Genomic DNA, 18,389 nt, shown 5'->3' on the forward strand with positions numbered 1-18,389 from the left:
TTAAGGCAAAAAGATCCTATTCTGCAGAAACATGGAAGGACCCTCTGTATTAAGAAAAATGGTCAGGCTGGGAAGGTGGCTCAGTGGTAGAGCACTTGCCTTGCATGCATGAGGCCCTGGGTTCGATTCCTCAGCACCACATAAGCAAAAAGAAAAAAGCCGGAAGTGGTGCTGTGGCTCAAGTGGTAGAGCGCTAGCCTTGAGCTGAAGAGCTGAGGGACAGCGCCCAGGCCCAGAGCTCAGGCCCCATGACCGGACCCCCCCCCAAAAAAAAAAAAAAAAGAAAAAGAAAGAAAAATGGTCAAGCTTAGTGGTATATGTCTAATTCCAGCACTCAGGAGGCTGAAACAGAAAGATCTAAAGTAGAAGGAAAAAAAAGAAAGAAAGAAAAATCTAAAGTGTAAGGTCAATCTAAGCTACACAGAAAGATTTTATCAAAGAGAGAGAGAGAGAGAGAGAGAAATAGTGGAGGAGTTTGGAGTACAGTTCAGTGGTAGAACACTTGCCTAGCAAGTGGAAGAAGGCCTAGGTTCCATCCCTAGCACTGCATAAAGAAAATATGTGCAGATAGACAGATGGTTTTCAAATCTTGGAATAAGGCCTATCTATAAAACACTTTAGTGCAAATTAGAAAGAACCCTGCATAAATATGCCCAAACCCCCACCCTCTGTGAGCACAGCTTACATTGAACAATAAGGCAGGAATGGGTGTGAAACGCTCAATGTGGATCATAGACAGAAGGTCTGGGAGGTGGCCCTCACGGGAGCCCACAAAAAACAACCTGTACAGATAAGAAATGTGTCAGCAGGATCCTTTTACTCAACCACATAACCATATTCCTTACTTAGATAAACTAGTCTCAGAGCCCCAGAAATAGCAGGGGACAGTCTTTCAGACTCCATGCATGCCTAGCCCATTATCCATTAATACCCACATCTCTACCCTCTTCAACTATTAGCAACTCACCACTACTTGGAGTGTACCATGCTACCATTCATTATCCACTGCCCACCCCTCTCCCAATCCTCAGCAGTGAAACTCAACTATCCTTCACAGACACTCCCACAACCAAATACCTCCCCAACATCCCATTGATGCTGCATCCTGGCATCACCTACCAGCACCCCAACCCATCCAACCAGTACCACCCTCACTCTGCTATTTGCAAGTTTGTAAATAAATTTGTAAATTTACATGGCTTTTAAAAAGAAGGGCAGCCGGGCGTCAGTGGCTCACGTCTATAATCCTAGCTACTCAGGAGGCTGAGATCTGGGGATCATGGTTCAAAGCCAGCCCAGACAGCAAAGTCCATGAGACTCTTATATCCAACCAACCACCAGAAAACCAGAAGTGGCGCTGTGGCTCAAGTGGTTGAGTGCTCACCTGGCTGAAGAGCTGAGGGACAGCGCCCAGGCCCTGAGTTCAAGCCCCACAACTAACCAAAAAATAAAAGCAGTGTCTGTGCCCTTCCATGACTTCATATATGATAGACTACGGTGAACTAGGGGATCAGAGACAACCCAGGCCTCCTCTCCATATCTAAAACACTCCACCAGGCTGGGAATGTGGCTCAGTGGTAGAGTGCTTCCCTAGCATGCATGAAGTCCTGGGTTCGATTCCTCAGTACCATGTAAGTAGAAAAGGCTGGAAGTGGTGCTGTGGCTCAAGTGGTAGAGTGCTACCCTTGAGCAAAAGAAGCTCAGAGACAGTGCCCAGTAACTGAGTTCAAGCCCCAGGACTGGCAATATAAAAATAAAAAAATAAAATTCTCTACCAGCTGGGAAAATGACCAATGTATGTGAAGTATCATCCAAAGTAGCCTCCAACTGCATAGAGAGCACTCACTTATTAGGCAGGAAGAACCCCAGGAGCTGATGACACCACCAGAAAAGACATGATAGGGCAAAAGTTTGAGTTGGCTAGTGAGAATTCAGGATTGCATCTGGACATGGTGGCACATGCCTGTAATTCCAGCACTCAAAAGTCTGAATCAGGAGAATCATAAGTTTAAGGCTAGCCGGGGTCCATATAGTAAGAATGTGTGTGTGTGTGTGTGTGTGTGTGTGTGTGTGTGTGTGTGTGTGTTTATATATGTCTATCATTGGTAAAGTTGACGCTCAGTACCTTGATGAAGCAAAGATAGATGCATTAAGGCCCCCAAAGCAGGACAGAGCAACCGCAATAGGGATGGTCCAACTGAACATGCCAAACGTCTGGTCAGCAAATGTCTGGGGACAAAGCACAGGAGGACATTCAACACAGGACAAAGTTTGGAATCAGCCTACATGTATGATATTAGGTCAAAAGCAGTCATTGCTAAGCAACCCACCCTCTGCCCTAGACTTATCCCCTCATACTACAGAGCTGGTCTGGCTGCAGAGAGAAAGAGAGAAAGAGGGTCATTTAGTGGGGCTAGATATCATGAGCTGATGATCCTCATTTGAGGATCCCAAGAGACTCACCACAGCCACAGCATCACTATTACGGACATCTGAAATGCTCAGCACTGTGTAATAGGCAACGTTGGTCAGGATGTAGATGAGCATCACAATTGGCATAGAAATCCCAATGGCCAAGGGCAAATTTCTGTTAGGACAAGGGAAATAGGACCACCTAAAACCAACCTCTCCTGGGAACCAAGGTTCATCAAGTATCCACTGGAAGGTTTTAACATTTAACAGTTTATTGGCCACTGGGTCTTTGAGGCTGGCTCCTCTTCACCTTATATCCCAAGGTGGGTATGTATCTTATGCCCATAGGCTCTTTCTACTGAGTAAGAGAAAGAGAGAGGGTGAAAGATAAGAGAAAGGGACAGGAAGAGAGGGAGAGAGAAAAGGGATCAGAGGCAAGGAGGGAGGAGCACTTTTCCTATGAAGATAGCTCCTTGCCACAATAAATCCAATGAGTCCCACAGAACTTTATGTTCATGCATCTCTGATCTCTGGGGACTAGAAGCTAGGCTATGGAACCCAGCTGGCCAAAAGAAACTCAAGTTCTGCCATTTGTCATCTCAGCACTGGCTGAGATTACAAGGCCCTGAGAGCTCAGCCCCAGCTGAGTCTGCTGCTGACTTCTCCTCTAAGGAGGACCCTGGGGCTCTCCAGTGGGAACATGAGCCAAGGGCCTTCCTACTTTCACTCACTCCTATCCTACCTCTTGATCTCTCCTAACTGGAGAAGGATGAACAGGAAAATAGGATGAGAGGCAGAGGGAGGAGGTGTGTTCAGGGCAAGTGCACCCACTACAGCAGGAGTTTCAGTCAAGTTGGAGAGTGAAAGTATGATTTTTGCCTTTACCTTTCTGGGTTTTTTATTTCTTCTGTTACAAAATTAAGGGTGTCCCAACCTGAATAAGAGAAGAGGGCAGAGTAGAGGGCAAGAGAGAGGTTCCCCATATCCCAGGAGGAACCCTCAAAGGAGTTCATGAAGTGCCCAGAGTGTCCTATGGAGGCAAAGACAGATGGGGATTCAGGGAAAAGGAAGAGGTTGAGGAAAAGACATGGAAAATATATGGAGAAGAGGAAGGATGAGGAGAAAGGACAGAGGAAGGAAACATGAAGAAAGGAAGGAGGGGAAGGAAGATAAAGAGGGGCAAACAAAAAGGGAAAACGGGAAAGAAAAAAAAAACGTTATTTAACACCAAAAGAACAACAGCCCCAAGTTTTCCCCCACACTTTATTACCACCCCATCTGTTCACTCAGAAAAGTTCCTATCTCTTCAGGAAAACTGGACAATCTCAGAAAAATAAAGTTCTTCCTGGCTGATGTGCCTTGTTCTGATTTTTTTCTAACACCAGTAGCTGTTCCCCTTACAGGAGACATTTTCTACTAGCAGTGCAAGGTCTTGGCTCAGATCACGACACAATTTGGTCACCTGGGTTTATTAGTCTCACAGACCACTGCTCTATTAGCAGTGGGTGCAGGTTGATAGAGACAGGAAATTGTAATTACAAGCTAAGAGTAACTGAGGTTTTCTTATCTCATACTGGGTCCCCCCCACTCTTCAGGGGGCCAGCTCAGGCCAAGATACCTATATGTCCTTCTCCCTAAAGGCATCTGGAGACTGCAGACCTGAAGCCCAGGGGCAGCACCAAAATACACAGAGATCTCCTGAACACATTAGGGGTTTTAACAAAGACTCAGCCTTCTAAGGGAACTTGTTACTGACCTCTGTAGAAAGATAGACCCAGATCTCATTGTGGCAAAAAGGCTAGGTATGCAGCAAGAGCAAAGAACACAAAGACTCCTGTTCTCCAGAGCTGTCAGGCGCTGTACATAGCAGTGGTTCCCTGAGGTTTATCTTGAGGTCTATGTTGATTGCTCAACAATCCAATTTGACCCCAAGATGCTCCTGAGACTCTGGGGACATCTAGATGGCTGCCTGCACTTACTTGGCATGAGCATAGTCCAGAACTCAGATCCTGTACCAACTGCCTAAGAATCCCCTAGGGCACTTCATAAAAACACAGCTTTTCGCTGAGGTATAGCTTGATGATCAAGCATTTGTATAGTATTCATGGGGCCCTGGTTTAATCCCCAGTACCACAAAAATAAAAACAAACTGGGCACTGGTGCCTCACACCTACAATCCAAACTACTCTGGAGACTGAGACTGGAGGATTGTGACTCCAAGCCAGCCCAAGCAGGAAAGTCCATGAGACTCTTATCCACAATTAACCACCAGAAAACCAAAAGTAGAGCTGTGGCTCAAAGTAGTAAAGTGCTAGCCTTGAACAGAAAAGCTCAGGGACAGAACCCAGGCCCTGAGTTCAAGCCCCATGACAACAAACAAACAAACAAACAAATAAATAAATACAACCTTTTAGACTTAAAGCCAACCAGAGATTGAGTTGAGGGGCTCAGCTCTCCAGGTTATTTTAAACACAGCTGCATTTAGAGTCTGATCATCTAGAGGAAGGGGCTGTTAAATGAGGGAGAAATCCTTGGCTGAAGATCCTTAGGATTTCCCTTTTGAGCCAAAGAGATTATGGGAAGCCTATTACTCTCATGGTCAATTCAGTGTGCTCTGATCCAGAAATGAAAAGCTCTGCAAAGCCAACATGCAGAAAAGCAGTGCCAATTTCACAATATTCTGTTATTTTGCTCAGTGAGCTGGCTTGAGGAGGAATGCTGAACCCAAATCCAGATGAAAAGTGAAAGCTGTAAAATAACCACAAAGCCAAGCTCCCAGAATACACACACACACACACACACACACCCTGTCACCCTTCTATAGGAAGACCAAGTTTTCCTACTTGCTCCCACCCTGCTGTCATAGACCAAACCCAGAGACCCCTCTATCCAGTACCCCCACCCCCACCTCCAGATGGCTTCTGTGGCCCAATTATGACCAAAGTTTCACAAGCTCCTGTGCCTGTGGCTGGCTTCCTTCAATGCTTCCAACTGCCCTGAGAGTTGGTACAATATTTCCAGTTAGCCAAGCCGGCCTGGCCCACAAAATCCAGGAAGAGATATATGGCCATATCTTGCACTCACTGACACACACTAGCATAACACAGAAAGAGCTGAGCAATAAAGCTAGTAGTGTCCCCCAAATCTTCCTTAGGGAACCAAAGGAAATCCTGGAACATCCACTTCCTTCCCACATCAAGCCCATCTTACCCTGGCACAGTTTAACAAGGCCCATGACAATGATGGCAATGAGCGCCAGGACCTTGGCGTAAGTGAACATGTCCTGCACTCGTGTGCCCCACTTGACGTAAGCACAGTTTACAAATGTCAGCAGACCTAGGAGGAAAACCATAACGTTACTGGCAAGTTACTTTTCACAGAAAACATTACTCCTGACCTTCTTCACAAAAGGAAAACAGGGGGACCTGCCCCAGCTGAGAGCACCCATGAATATCCCAACACCGTTGACATCCAAAAATACAAAAGCATGTATGAACTTATATTCAAACATTCTGATAGCCAGAATTGTTTTTGGAAATTCTCCTCACACTCAAAAAGGGTTGACTTCATTTTACCCAATCTTCTCCATCCAGATTCCCTCCCAAGGTGTCAAAGTACAAACAAGAGGGGTTGGTTCAGTTGGTAGAGTGCCAGCCAATGAGCAAGTGTCAGGAACTGAGTTCAAGTCCCAGTCTTGGGAAAAAGAATTGTACAAGAGCTGGGTGCTGGTGGCTCATACCTGCAATCCTAGCTACTCAGGAGTCTGAGATCTAAGGATCACGGTTCAAAGCCAGCCCAGGCAGGAAAGTCCCAGAGACTCTTATCTCCAATAAAACCACTAGAAAACTGGAAGTGCCACTGTGGCTCAAGCGGTAGAATGCTCGCCTTGAGTTGAGGGCCAGCACCCAGGCCCAGAGTTCAAGCCCCACGACTGACAAAAAAAAAAAAAAAAAATGTACAAGAGGCACAAGAGCTCTCTCTATGGACATTAGAGAGGGCCTATAAATACATTAATAAGTTAGGTAGATTTGAATGCAGACGATTGATTACTGAGGAATTAGACAATGTTTGGGGGCTCTTTTAGTTGATTGTTTTGTTTTGTTTTTGTGTCAGTTCTAGGACTTGAACTCAGGACCTGATTGCTATCCATGAACTTTTTTTCTTTTTTTTTTCTGCTCAAGGCGAGCATTCTACCACTTAAGCCTCAGCTCTACACTTCCATGAGACAATGTTTTGTATGTAAGTGCTAAAAAAAAAATCTGTTATGTAATTGACAACCTCATATATACTCCCCTCAATCAATTCTCACAAACCCCAAAATATAAATATTTCTATTTCCATTTTATAGATAAGAAAACTGAGACCAGATGCCGGTGGCTCACACCTGTAATCCTAGCTACTCAGGCTGAGATCTGAGGATGCAGTTCAAAGGCAGCCCAGGCAGGAAAAGCTGTGAAATTCTTATCTCCAATAAACCACCAGAAAATTGGAAGTGGTGCTGTGGCTCAAGTGGTCTAGCCTTGAGCTGAAGAGCTGAGGGACAGCACTTAGGCCCAGAGTTCAAACCCCACAACTGACAAAAAAAAAAAAGAAAGAAAGAAAATTGAAGCTAAAAAGGGGTTAACTATCAAACTATCATTCCTAAGCCCAAAAGATCACTGGTAAGTACCCACAGTCCTTATCCAAACCTCTCAGGGAGGTCCATGGATAAATGAGTTTACCAAGTGCTCCCAAGGTTCATATCAGCAGTGCTGCCTTAAGCTCCAGCTCATTCCTTATGCACCTCAGTGATATACTGGCCCTATGTAGAGGATCTAGCACCTTGCCCCCATTGGAGTTCTACAGTAAAAAACAGTGGTACCTCCAAATACTGCTGCTAACCTTGAAAAAGGGAACTTAAAGATGCACTCAAATGTTATCACAAAAGCTGTCAGGCCCATCCTCTTGGCCACTTGTACCTACATTGCCTACTTTGACAACAAGTCAAAAAACACAGCCAGGCTCCAGTGGCTCACACCAGATATAACACAAAAGAAATACCCTCCCTTACCTCCTCCTGCTGCCTTAGCTATGCCTACTTCCAAGTCTGGCTCAGCCACTAGGAAAACTTTCCTAAATTTACCTGCCACCCTCTGGAGTTCTCTACTCTCCACAGCACAGCTCAGTGTCTAGGGCTGTTGTCCTGTGGACATCTGTTGCCATGAGATCCCCCTCTCCCTCTCCCCCTCCTCATCCCCCTCCCCCTCCCTCTCTCTCTCTCTCACACACACGTTGTTAGGTTTTGTTACCCCAAGATCATAAATTTCCAGAGGGCAATAAAAGCATAATGCATTCTTTTAAACTATTTCTCAGCAAAAAAGAAAACGAATGAACGGTGGCTGGAATTAAGGCGTTGATGACTCTCATTAAATGGCCAATTCCCTGCGGCAAGCAAATTTTCAGAAAGATAGACATTCCTCCTTTCAAAAGAACGGAAGCACTCCAGGGCCAGCTGTGAAAATGAACACATGGTAGTAATGGCCTCCACAGTGTTTCAAGAGCTTCACTCACCACACTGGGAAGTAATACAGGTGTTCACTAATAACAATTATATGGGGTGGAGGTGGGGGACAGCAGCCAAGAGTGTCAGGAAGAAACTCCTAAACTGCTGAGCCAAGTTCTCTGTGTGGAATAGCCTAGACGAGCTAACACAGGCAGAAAACCAGCAATTCACAGTAATCCACAGGCCCACGTGCAATATAATAAGTACATTCTGAGGTACTACTTGCTCAGCCCCTTGTTTTGGTTTTGGGTTTTGCTTTTGCTAGTTGTGTGGGGAAGGGAGAGGTGTCCTGGTATCTTTGCAGAGCTAGGGATCAAACTCTGGCCTTGAGTATGCTAAGCTAACATTCTACACTTGGGAATTGTTCCCACTTCCCTCATCATCATTCAGACCAGATAATGAGCCCAAGTCTGGCCTAGGAGATTGTCTCTCCATGGAACTGCCCTTAGACTCAGAATGCCAAGAAACAAAGTCTTCATAGTATTGGGCTACACCAAAAGGCAAGAATGACAAGTCAAAAACAGCTGGGTGCTGGTGGCTCATACCTTTAATCCTAGCTACTCAGGAGGCTGAGATCTAAGAATCGTAATTCAAAGCCAGGCCAGGCAGAAAAGTCTGTGAGACTCTTATCTCCAATGAACTACTCAGAAAAAGCCGGAAGTGGGCTGAGAAGGTGGCTGGGAAGGTAGAGCGCTTGCCTTGCACGCATGAGGCCCTGAGTTCGATTCCTCAGCACCACATAAGCAGGAAAAAAAAAAGCCGGAAGTGATGCTGTGGCTCAAGTGGTAGAGCCCTAGCCTTGAGCACAAAGAGGCTCAGAGACAGCAACTAGGCCCTGAGTTTAAATCCTAGGACTGGCATAAAAAAAGAAAAAAGAAAAAAGAGGGGGCTGGGAAGGTGGCTTAGTGGTAGAGCGCTTGCCTTGCATGCTCGAGGCCCTAGGTTTGATTCCTCAGCACCACATAAACAAAAAGAAAAAAGCCGAAGTGGCGCTGTGGCTCAAGTGGTAGAGCGCTAGCCTTGAGCTGAAGAGCTGAGGGACAGCGCCCAGGCCCAGAGTTCAGGCCCCATGACTGGACCCAAAAAAAAAGAAAAAAGAAAAGAAAAAAAAATACAAGCCCTTAGTAACAGGAACAGAAAAAAGAAGCAAGACTACAAAGAGAAGCAGAAGTGAGAAGGCATACAGTTTTGAGAATGAGACAGATTAAGACCAAACACAGATAGCAAAGGGACAATGTCCTGGCCCAGAGTTCAAGCCCCATGACGACAAAAAAATAAACACAGACAGACACAGACACAGAGATACAGACAGACAGACAGACAGACAGACAGACAGACAGACAGACACACACACACACACACACACACACACACACACACACACACACACACACACACACACACACACACACACACACACACACACACACACACACACACACACACACACACACACACACACACACACACACACACACACACACCTGGGCTGTGGCTCGGTGGTAGAATGCTTGCCTTGCATGTCTGAGGCCCTGGGTTCGATTCCTCAGCACCACATAAACAGAAAAAGCCGGAAGTGGTGCTGTGGCTCAAGTGGTAGAGCGCTAGCCTTGAGCTAAAGAGCTGAGGGACAGCGCCCAGACCCAGAGTTCAAGCCCCATGACCAAAAAAAAAAAAAAAAAACTAGGAGAGAATAGGAGGGAGAAGAGACCAAAAAAAAAAAATGTCAAATGGAGACATGGAAAAATGGATATGTTTATAGAGAGAAACTGGCTCACCAAGCTTGTTTATAGCCTCAGAAATGCTCCTCTGAGCCGGGCGCTGGTGGCTCACGCCTGTAATCCTAGCTACTCAGGAGGCTGAGATCTGAGGATCGCGGTTCAAAGCCAGCCCGGGCAGGAGAGACTGTGAGACTCCTATCTCCAGTAAACCACCAGAAAACCGGAAGTGGCGCTGTAGCTCAAGTGGTAGAGCGCTCGCTTTGAGCTGAAGAGCTGAGGGACAGCGCCCAGGCCCAGAGTTCAAGCCCCACGACCGACAAAAAAAAAAAAAAGAAATGCTCCTCTGCCTATAATACCAGGCATTATGTCTCACTTCTTCCCTCCATCCTACAGCACGTTTCCTGCAGGGTTGATTCTCTATGCACACATAAGTACAGACAGCACTGAGTGGAAATCCAGTAACCACTCTAATGAATGAAAGCGGTTACTCATGGTCATCCCTGAAGGACTCATTCCATGACTAGCTGGATGAATACAAAAGTACCTCATCAGCTGGGAATTGCTTGGAAGACTGAGGCTGGGTCAGCAAGCCTGTCTCTACAGAGGAAAACTAAAGATCCGGAGAGACAATGAATAATGGATGGCTCACACTATCTTAACAGCTACAAGAGAGACATAAATAGGGAGATCATGGTCCAGGCTGGCCTGGGCAAAAACAAGTCAAAAGGGCTAGGGATATGGTTCCAGTGGTAGAATGCCTGCCTAACAAGAAGCAAGACCAGAAAGAAAGAAAAGACAGAAAGGAAAGGAAAGAAAGGAAGGAAGGAAGGAAGGAAGGAAGGAAGGATCTTATCAGGTGCTAGGAAATTTTTTCACAGTATACTCTTTATATTTTCACTTATTTGTCTTTTTTCTTTCCCTTTGGTCGGTCATGGGGCTTGAAATCAGGACCTGGGCACAGTCCTTGAGCTCTTTTGCTCAAAGTTAGTACTCTATCACTTTGAGCCACAGTTCCACTTCTAGTTTTCTGAAGATTAACTGAGATAAGAATCTCACAGGGGCTGGGAAGGTGGCTCAGTGGTAGAGTGCTTGCCTTGCATGCATGAGGCCCTGGGTTCGATTCCTCAGCACCACATAAGCAGAAAAAGCTGGAAGTGGTGCTGTGGCTCAAGTGGTAGAGCACTAGCCTTGAGCTGAAGAGCTGAGGGACAGTGCCCAGGCCCAGAGTTCAGGCCCCATGACTGGCAAAAAAAAAAAAAAAAAAGAATCTCACAGAACTTTCCTGCTTGGGCTGGTTTTGAACCTCAGTCCTCTAGATCTCAGCCTCCTGAGTAGCTAGATTATAGGCATGAGCCACCAACACTGGGCTACTGACTCATCTTTATACTTTTACTTATTTACCATGTACATTATGCTTCTTTATTCATGAAAGTAGTTAATTAGCCAAGATGTGTTGCTAGGGCCAGGAGCAGTGTGAAAGAAGCAGGTGTCTAGGGTACATAGCGTAAGGAGCACTCACTCTAGTGGACCAAGTCCAGGAACCTGAGAGTGAGTATATCCTTTAAGACCAGCCCCAGGCACATAGGTTGCCTCATCCTACTCTCAGTCCTGCCAGAGAACATAGTCTGCCAAGCAGATGCCAAGTCCCTGGGCTATTTCCCAGACTCTAAGAAATAAAAGGTCCTCACTTAAGTAACTGGAACCCCTCTGTACATCACCTTTATAATATGTGTGTGTGTGTGTGTGTGTGTGTGTGTGTATACAAAAAGGAAGAATAAATAAAATCTCACCACCTGAGCCATAACCCTCCATGCCAGCCAAAACTTAGCCATTTAGCTCCCCAAGCTTTATCAGAGCACAAACTAAGATAGCAGAGCCAAACCTTGAGGCCAGATGCTCAGATTTCACAGTTACAGTTCATATCCTAAGTCTTCCTTCTTCTCCTGATTGCATTTTCATCTTCTATGAGGGTCTCCAAGCATGTCTTGGAGCTTGCTGTTTTTGTGGTTATTTACTTGTTTGCTTTATTGGTGTGTGTGTGTGTGAGAGAGAGAGAGAGAGAGAGAGAGAGAGAGAGAGAGAGAGAGAGAGAGAGAGTTTTTGCGAAATCAAACTGAGGACTTCAAGTACACTACCAGCTTGATTACTCAAGTTCTGGTTATTCAACTTGTTGCCACGAAAGTATACTCTAATAGCAGATCCAAACACAACCTCTAAACAGAAATAAATCCCCAAACACTCTCTGTGGTAGAGACTTGCAAATCATCTTCCAGTATTTACTCTCTCTTTTCTTCCTTCATAGGAATTTTAACTGAAGTCATGACTAAAACAACTCCCCAGCTTCCCTCACAAGTAGTTATGGCAAAGAAACTAACACTAACCAACCCCACCCAAGGGGATTGTAAAAAGATGTTTCATATAAGACTTCAAGAAGCACTTCTTTGGGTGGAGGGGTCAGGGAGGGGGGGAGGGGGGGAGATGAGAAGGGATGGGAAGGGGAAACAAAGGAGGAGGCAACAATGCTTGATAAGAAATGTACTCATTACCTTGTTCAAGTAATTGTAACCCCTCTCTATGGGGTGCTGGTGGCTCATACCTGTAATCCTAGCCACTCAGGAGGCTGAGATCCAAGGATCATGATTCAAAGCCAGCCTGGGCAGGAAAGTCTGTCTCCATTTAAGCACCAAAAAAGCTGGAAGTGGAGCGGAGCTATGGCTCAAGGGGTAGAATGCTATCCTTGAGCACAAAAACTCAGGGACAGCACCCAGATTCAAGCCTCATGATTGTCTGTCTGTCTCTCTCTCTCTCTCTCTCACACACACACACACATGAACACACTCACGCAAGCAAGCACCTCTGAAGGAAGTATGTTTTTCTTTATGTTTCCTAAGGAAGACACGACATCAGGAGTTCGAGTAGCCACCTTAGGTCATGGCTAAAAGTCATGCTGAGGACAGCAGAGATGTAAAAGAGAAGGAAGGAACTTGGATTGCTGATGCATTTTTGAAGCTGTCCTTCTAGCTTCCCTAATTTAACGTATGAGAGGAATAAACTTCAGTGTTTCAGTTATGTTGCCTTAGGTTTCCTGTTGCATGAAATCCAAACTAATCCTGAATAATACATGTACCTCCTGATAGAATTGCATCTCCTACACAAGGAGGTGGCTGGGAAATCTGAAGCCGTAGTCCTAGCTATGCTAAGCGTCACAGCTCCCCATTCCCTCCCACAAACAGACAGGGTGTGGTTAACAGGCATTTGAGGACAGTGTACAGCCCTACACAACAACAGTAAGTGTTCTAAAACAGTCCATGGAAGGTCAGGCCTACCAAATGGACATCTGGAATCCAGATGTCCTTAGCCTATGCATGATTATCTATCTAATGTACATGCATACTTTTATGTATATTTTTAAACTATTCTTAAAGAAGATCCTGGTGTTGTAATCTGTCCTCCCAGCTGCAGGCTGAGGAGGATCATTTGTGCATAGGTTTGCACTCAGGAATTTGAGACCACATGAAAAAAAAAAACACCCACTTGGAGTTGAGGTACAGCTCAATGGGAGAGTACATGCTTAGCATGTGTAAAGGTCCTGGGTTCAATTCCAGGCACACACATACACACACAAAAGTATCTTTGTTTTTTATCATACAAATACATTTAGTCTTATTATCAGAATATTCTAAATAAGATGAAGACCCAGTTCTCCTTAGGTCTGTGTAACTCTCAAAACATGAGGGCTGTCTATCCATGAAAATAACTGACCCAAAGGAGGGGAAAATACCTCTTTCTAAATCAAAACCCTGACTAGTTGTGAGTCTAAAGCAGGAGACCAGGGCAAGATATTCAGGGCAGGGAACAAATGGCTCATGCCTATAACCCTACAACTCATAAGACTAAGATCTGAAGATGACTCTTTAAAGCGAAGTGGAACAGACAAATCCAAGAAGCTCTTATCTCTTATTAACTAGCAAAAAGCCAGAAGTGGAGGTATGTCTCAAGTAATAACACCAGCTTTGAGCAAAAAAGCCAAGCAAAAGAGAGAGGTTCACCTGGGAATATGGCTTAGTATGGAGTGCACGCATAAAGCCCTGGGTTCTATTTCTCAGTACCACATAAACAGAATAAGCCAGAAGTGGTGCTGTGGCTCAAGTGGTAGAGTGCTAACCTTCAGCAAGAGAAGCTCAGGGACAGTGCCGAGACCCTGAATAAGCCCCAGGACTGGCAAAAAGCAAGAGAGGTTCTGAGTTCAAGCTCTAGAACCTGCACACACACACACACACACACACACACACACACACACACACGCCCCAGGACTGGCAAAAAGCGAGAGAGGTTCTGAGTTCAAGCTCTAGAACCTACACACACACACACACACACACACAAGCCCCAGGACTGGCAAAAAGCGAGAGAGGTTCTGAGTTCAAGCTCTAGAACCTGCACACACACACACACACACACACACACACACACACACACACACACACACACACAGGATGTGCACTGGCAACATATAAGCCAGAAATGTCATCCTTCTAAAGTCAAATCAAATATTAGGCTCTTACAATCCTCGGAACCAGGTTAAAAAGAATACTGTTGGTAGAGCTGGGAATGTGGCTTAAGGGTACAGTGTTTGCCTAGTACGCATAAAGCCCTGGGTTTGATTCCTCAGTACCACATAAACAGAAAAAGCCAGAAGTGACACTGTGAATCAAGTGGTAAAGTGCTAGCCATGAACAAAAAGGAAGCTTAGGGACAGTGCCCAGGCCTTGAGTTCATGACCCAGGATTGGCAAAAATAAAAATAAAATACTGTTAGCTAGTAACCAATGAGGAGACCCTATATTCCTAAGAACTATCGTGTGTGTGTGTGTGTGTGTGTGTGTGTGTGTGTGTGTGTGTGTGTGTGTGTGTGTGTGTATGTGTGTGTGTTAGTCTGGACTTAAACTCAGGGCCTGTCACTGAGCTCTTTTTGCTCATAGCAAGTGCTCTACCACTTGAGCCACAGCTCCACTTCTAGCTCCTTTTTTTTTTTTGTACCAGTCTTGAGGCTTGAACTCAGGGCCTGGGCACTGTCCCTGAGCTCTCTTTTGCTTAAGGCTAGCACTCTACCACTTGAGCCACAACACCACTTCTGGCTTTTCTGTTTATGTGTTACTGAGGAATTGAACCCAGGACTTCATGAATGCTAGGCAAGCACTCTACCACTAAACCACATTCCCAGCCCTACTTCTAGCTTCCTATTGTAGTTAACTGGAAATAAGACTCTCACTGACTTTCCTGCCCAGACTAGCTTTGAACCAGGGTCCTTAGATCTCAATGTCCTGAGTAGCTAGGATTACAGATGTGAGCCACCAGCAGCACCAGGCTATTAAGAACTATCATTGTGCCAGGAATATTGGTACACCACCTGTAATCCTAGCACTTGGGAGGCAGAGGCTGGAGGATCATACGCTCCAACCAAAAAACTAAGGAAGGAAAATAAAATCAATTCCTCTCTACAGTTCCGTTGAGTCCCAGTGAGTATCAGCGCTTAAGCTTGCAGCATTCTGTCAGCAGCTTAATCATCTATCACAGAAAATTCCAAGACCCCAGAATGTATACAAACAAGTTAATCTGTAGGATGGGTTCTCAACAGCAGCACTACTGATATTTGGAGTGGGAAAGTCTTTATTGTGTGGGCTGTTCTGTACTAGCTTTTCAGCAACATTTCTAACTCCACTAGATGCCAGCAATACCAACTTCCAGTAGAAGTATCCACTAAAAATTTATCCAAAAATTGTCCAATGTCTCCTGGGGCCAAACCCACCTCTGCGAATCACTACTCTAAGACAATCTGATATTCCCCTAAAGCTGCTTAGATCTCTCCACTAGTATAACCTGGAAATGTGGTGGGGTACAGCTAGAGTTTGCAGCAACAGTGCCTTCAGGGACCAAGAAAGTAACCTGAATGGACAAAGACAAAAAAAAACTTAGGTTAAAATGAGAGGAAGCAGAAGACTGCAATGGACTGAGAAATGTCTAATCCGTTTAAGGGGATTAACTGCTACTATAATCTAGCTGATTGGAACAGGCAGGAATTTGAGTTCAAAGTTGTCAGAGTTTTTGATTTTTCAAGAAAAAGAATCTTAATTCCATTGACATTCTTCACAGAAACCGGGAAAAAAAAAAAAAAAAACAATCCTACGAGTCATATAAAAGCACAAAAGAGGGCCTAGGAAAGTAGCTCAGTAGAGTGCTTGCCTCAAATGCATGAGGCCCTGGGTTCAATTCCTCAGCACCACATAAGCAGAAAAAGCCAGAAGTGGCACTATGTGGCTCAAGTGGAGGAGAGCTAGCCTTGAACTGAAGAGCTGAGGGAAGTGCCCAGGCCCAGAGTTCAGGCCCACGACCAACCAAAAAAATCGCACAAAAGACTCTGAAGAGTCAAAGCAATTCTAAGCCAAAGAACAATCTTGAATTTGTCATAATAGCTGATTTCAAATTATACCACAGAACTACAGTTACAAAACAGCACAGTATGGGCTGGGGTTGCGGCTTAGTGGTAGAGTACTTGCCTAATATGCATGAAGCCCTGGGTTCAATTCCTCAGTATCACATAAACAGAAAAAAGCTGGAAGTGGTGCTGTAGCTCAAGCTAGCCTTGAGCAAAAAAAAAAAGCTCAGGGACAGTGGTCAGGCCCTGAAGCCCTAGGACTGGAAAAAAAAAATTGTGTGATGAAGTGAACAATTCTCAAAACAAGTACAAATGGCCAATAAATACTTGAAAAAAGCAGCGCACCAGTGGCTCATGCCTGTAATCCTAGCTACTCAGGAGGTTGAAATCTGAGGATCGCAGTTCAAAGCCAGCCAGGGCAGGAAAGACCGTGAGACTCCTATCTCCAATAAACCACCAGAAAACCGGAAGTGGCGCTGTAGCTCAAGTGGTAGCTCGCCTTGAGCTGAAGAGCTGAGGGACAGCACCCAGGCCCAGAGTTCCAGCCCCACGACTGACAAAAAAAATAAAGAAAGAAAGAAAAAGCCAGAAGTGGCACTGTGGCTCAAGTGGTAGCCTTGTACTAGCCTTGAGCACAAAGAGGCTCAGGAACAGCATCCAGGCCCTGAGTTCAAGCCCCATGATCAACAAAGAAAAAATCATACATATCTGTGTCCTTTGATTTGAGTGTCTTTATCCCCTTGGACACAAGGATTCCCCTTGTTTAATTTTATCCTAAGAAATATGCAGATATTCTAGAATAATTTATATGCATAGATCATCACAACAGCATTATTTATAAAAATAACATTATAGAGCACTTAGTATGTATCAGATAGGAAGAAGCACTTATATACATGTTGATTCAGTTATTCCTCATAACAATCTTTTCAGCTAGGCAGCAATCTGAAATCTCATTTTAGCAAGGTGACAGTGGATCACATCTATAATCCTAGTTACTCAGGAAGATGGGATCTGGAGGATCTTGGCTCAAAGCCAGTCCAGGCAGACAAGAACTTTAAAATATTGCTCTTGAAGAACATTTCATGAAATAAGAGTAGGGGTAGAGTGGTGTACTATATTTAAGAAGAAGAATATCAGCTAAGCACCAGTGGCTCACACTTATAATCCCAGCTATTCAGGAGGCTAAGATTTGAGGATTGCAGTTCAATGCCAGCCAGGGACTCCAATTAACCACTCAAAACTCAGAAGTAGCACTATGGCTCAAGTGGTAGAGCACTAGTCTTAAGGGAAAAAGAGCTCAGGGACAGCACTTAGGCCCTAAGTTCAAATCACACACACACACACACACACACACACACACACACACACACAAAAGCAGAAGACCCCCGAGTCAAATCACACACACACACACACACACACACACACACACACAAAACCAGAAGACCCCCGAGCCAGTGGCTCAAGTCTGAAATCCTAGCTATTCAGGGGGCTGAGATCTGAAGACTGAAGTTCAAAGATAGCCTGAGCAGAAAAGACCTGAGACACTATCTCTAATTAACTAGAAAAAAAAAAAAAATCTGGGCTGGAGCAGTAGAACACCAGTCATGTCACAAGAGAGCACAAGATCCTGAATTAAAGCACTAGTACCTGCAAAAATAAATAAAAAACAATAAAATTAAAAACCAGTATATAGTATTGAAGATATGGTTCAAGTAGTAGAAGACCAGCCATGAGCAAGAAAGGAAGCCAGAGCACAAAGCACAAGGCCCTTAGTTCAAGCCATAGTACTGCAACCACAAAAAAAATAAAGCAAGGGGCTGGAAAGATGGCTCAGTGGTAGAGCGCTTGCCTTGCATGCCTGAGGTCCTGGGTTTGATTCCTCAGTACCACATAAGCAAAAAGAAAAAAGAAGGAAGTGGCGTTGTGGCTCAAGTGGTAGAGCGCTAGCCTTGAGCTGAAGAGCTGAGGGACAGCGCCCAGGCCCAGAGTTCAGGCCCCACAATCGGACCCAAAACAACAACAACAACAAATAAATAAATAAATAAAATAAAATAAAATAAAGCAGAGCAACTCAGTGGCAAAGCACTTGCCTAGCAAGTACAATGTCCAGGGTTCATTCCCCCATAACAAAAGACTGACCAAAAAAAAAAAAAAAAAGTTGGGGCTAGGAATGTGGCTTAGTGGTAGAGTGCTTGCCTCGCATGCATGAAGCCACCATCATTTTCCCCCCCATACTCATCTTCGGTAGATTTGAGAGTATCGGTAGATTTGAACGTATC

At 44.9% G+C, this 18,389-nt stretch overlaps 1 protein-coding gene across 3 annotated transcripts in view; it reads right to left on the reverse strand.

Moving 5' to 3' along the window:
* Window positions 1-18,389, reverse strand: part of Slc7a6 (solute carrier family 7 member 6) — a 38,414-nt gene that overhangs the window by 3,405 nt on the left and 16,620 nt on the right. For all 3 annotated transcript variants that reach the window (XM_070004734.1, XM_070004732.1, XM_070004733.1), the window contains 5 exons: window positions 5,623-5,748; window positions 3,298-3,442; window positions 2,464-2,587; window positions 2,126-2,229; window positions 686-782 (listed from right to left, as the gene is read on the reverse strand). In XM_070004734.1, coding sequence (XP_069860835.1) covers window positions 686-782; window positions 2,126-2,229; window positions 2,464-2,587; window positions 3,298-3,442; window positions 5,623-5,748 — 596 coding nt within the window. The remainder of the gene's footprint in view (window positions 1-685; window positions 783-2,125; window positions 2,230-2,463; window positions 2,588-3,297; window positions 3,443-5,622; window positions 5,749-18,389) is intronic.

Source organism: Dipodomys merriami, unplaced genomic scaffold, assembly GCF_024711535.1.
Source record: "Dipodomys merriami isolate MVZ:Mamm:240054 unplaced genomic scaffold, mDipMer1.0.p SCAF_64, whole genome shotgun sequence".
In the NCBI taxonomy this organism is placed as follows: domain Eukaryota; kingdom Metazoa; phylum Chordata; class Mammalia; order Rodentia; family Heteromyidae; genus Dipodomys; species Dipodomys merriami.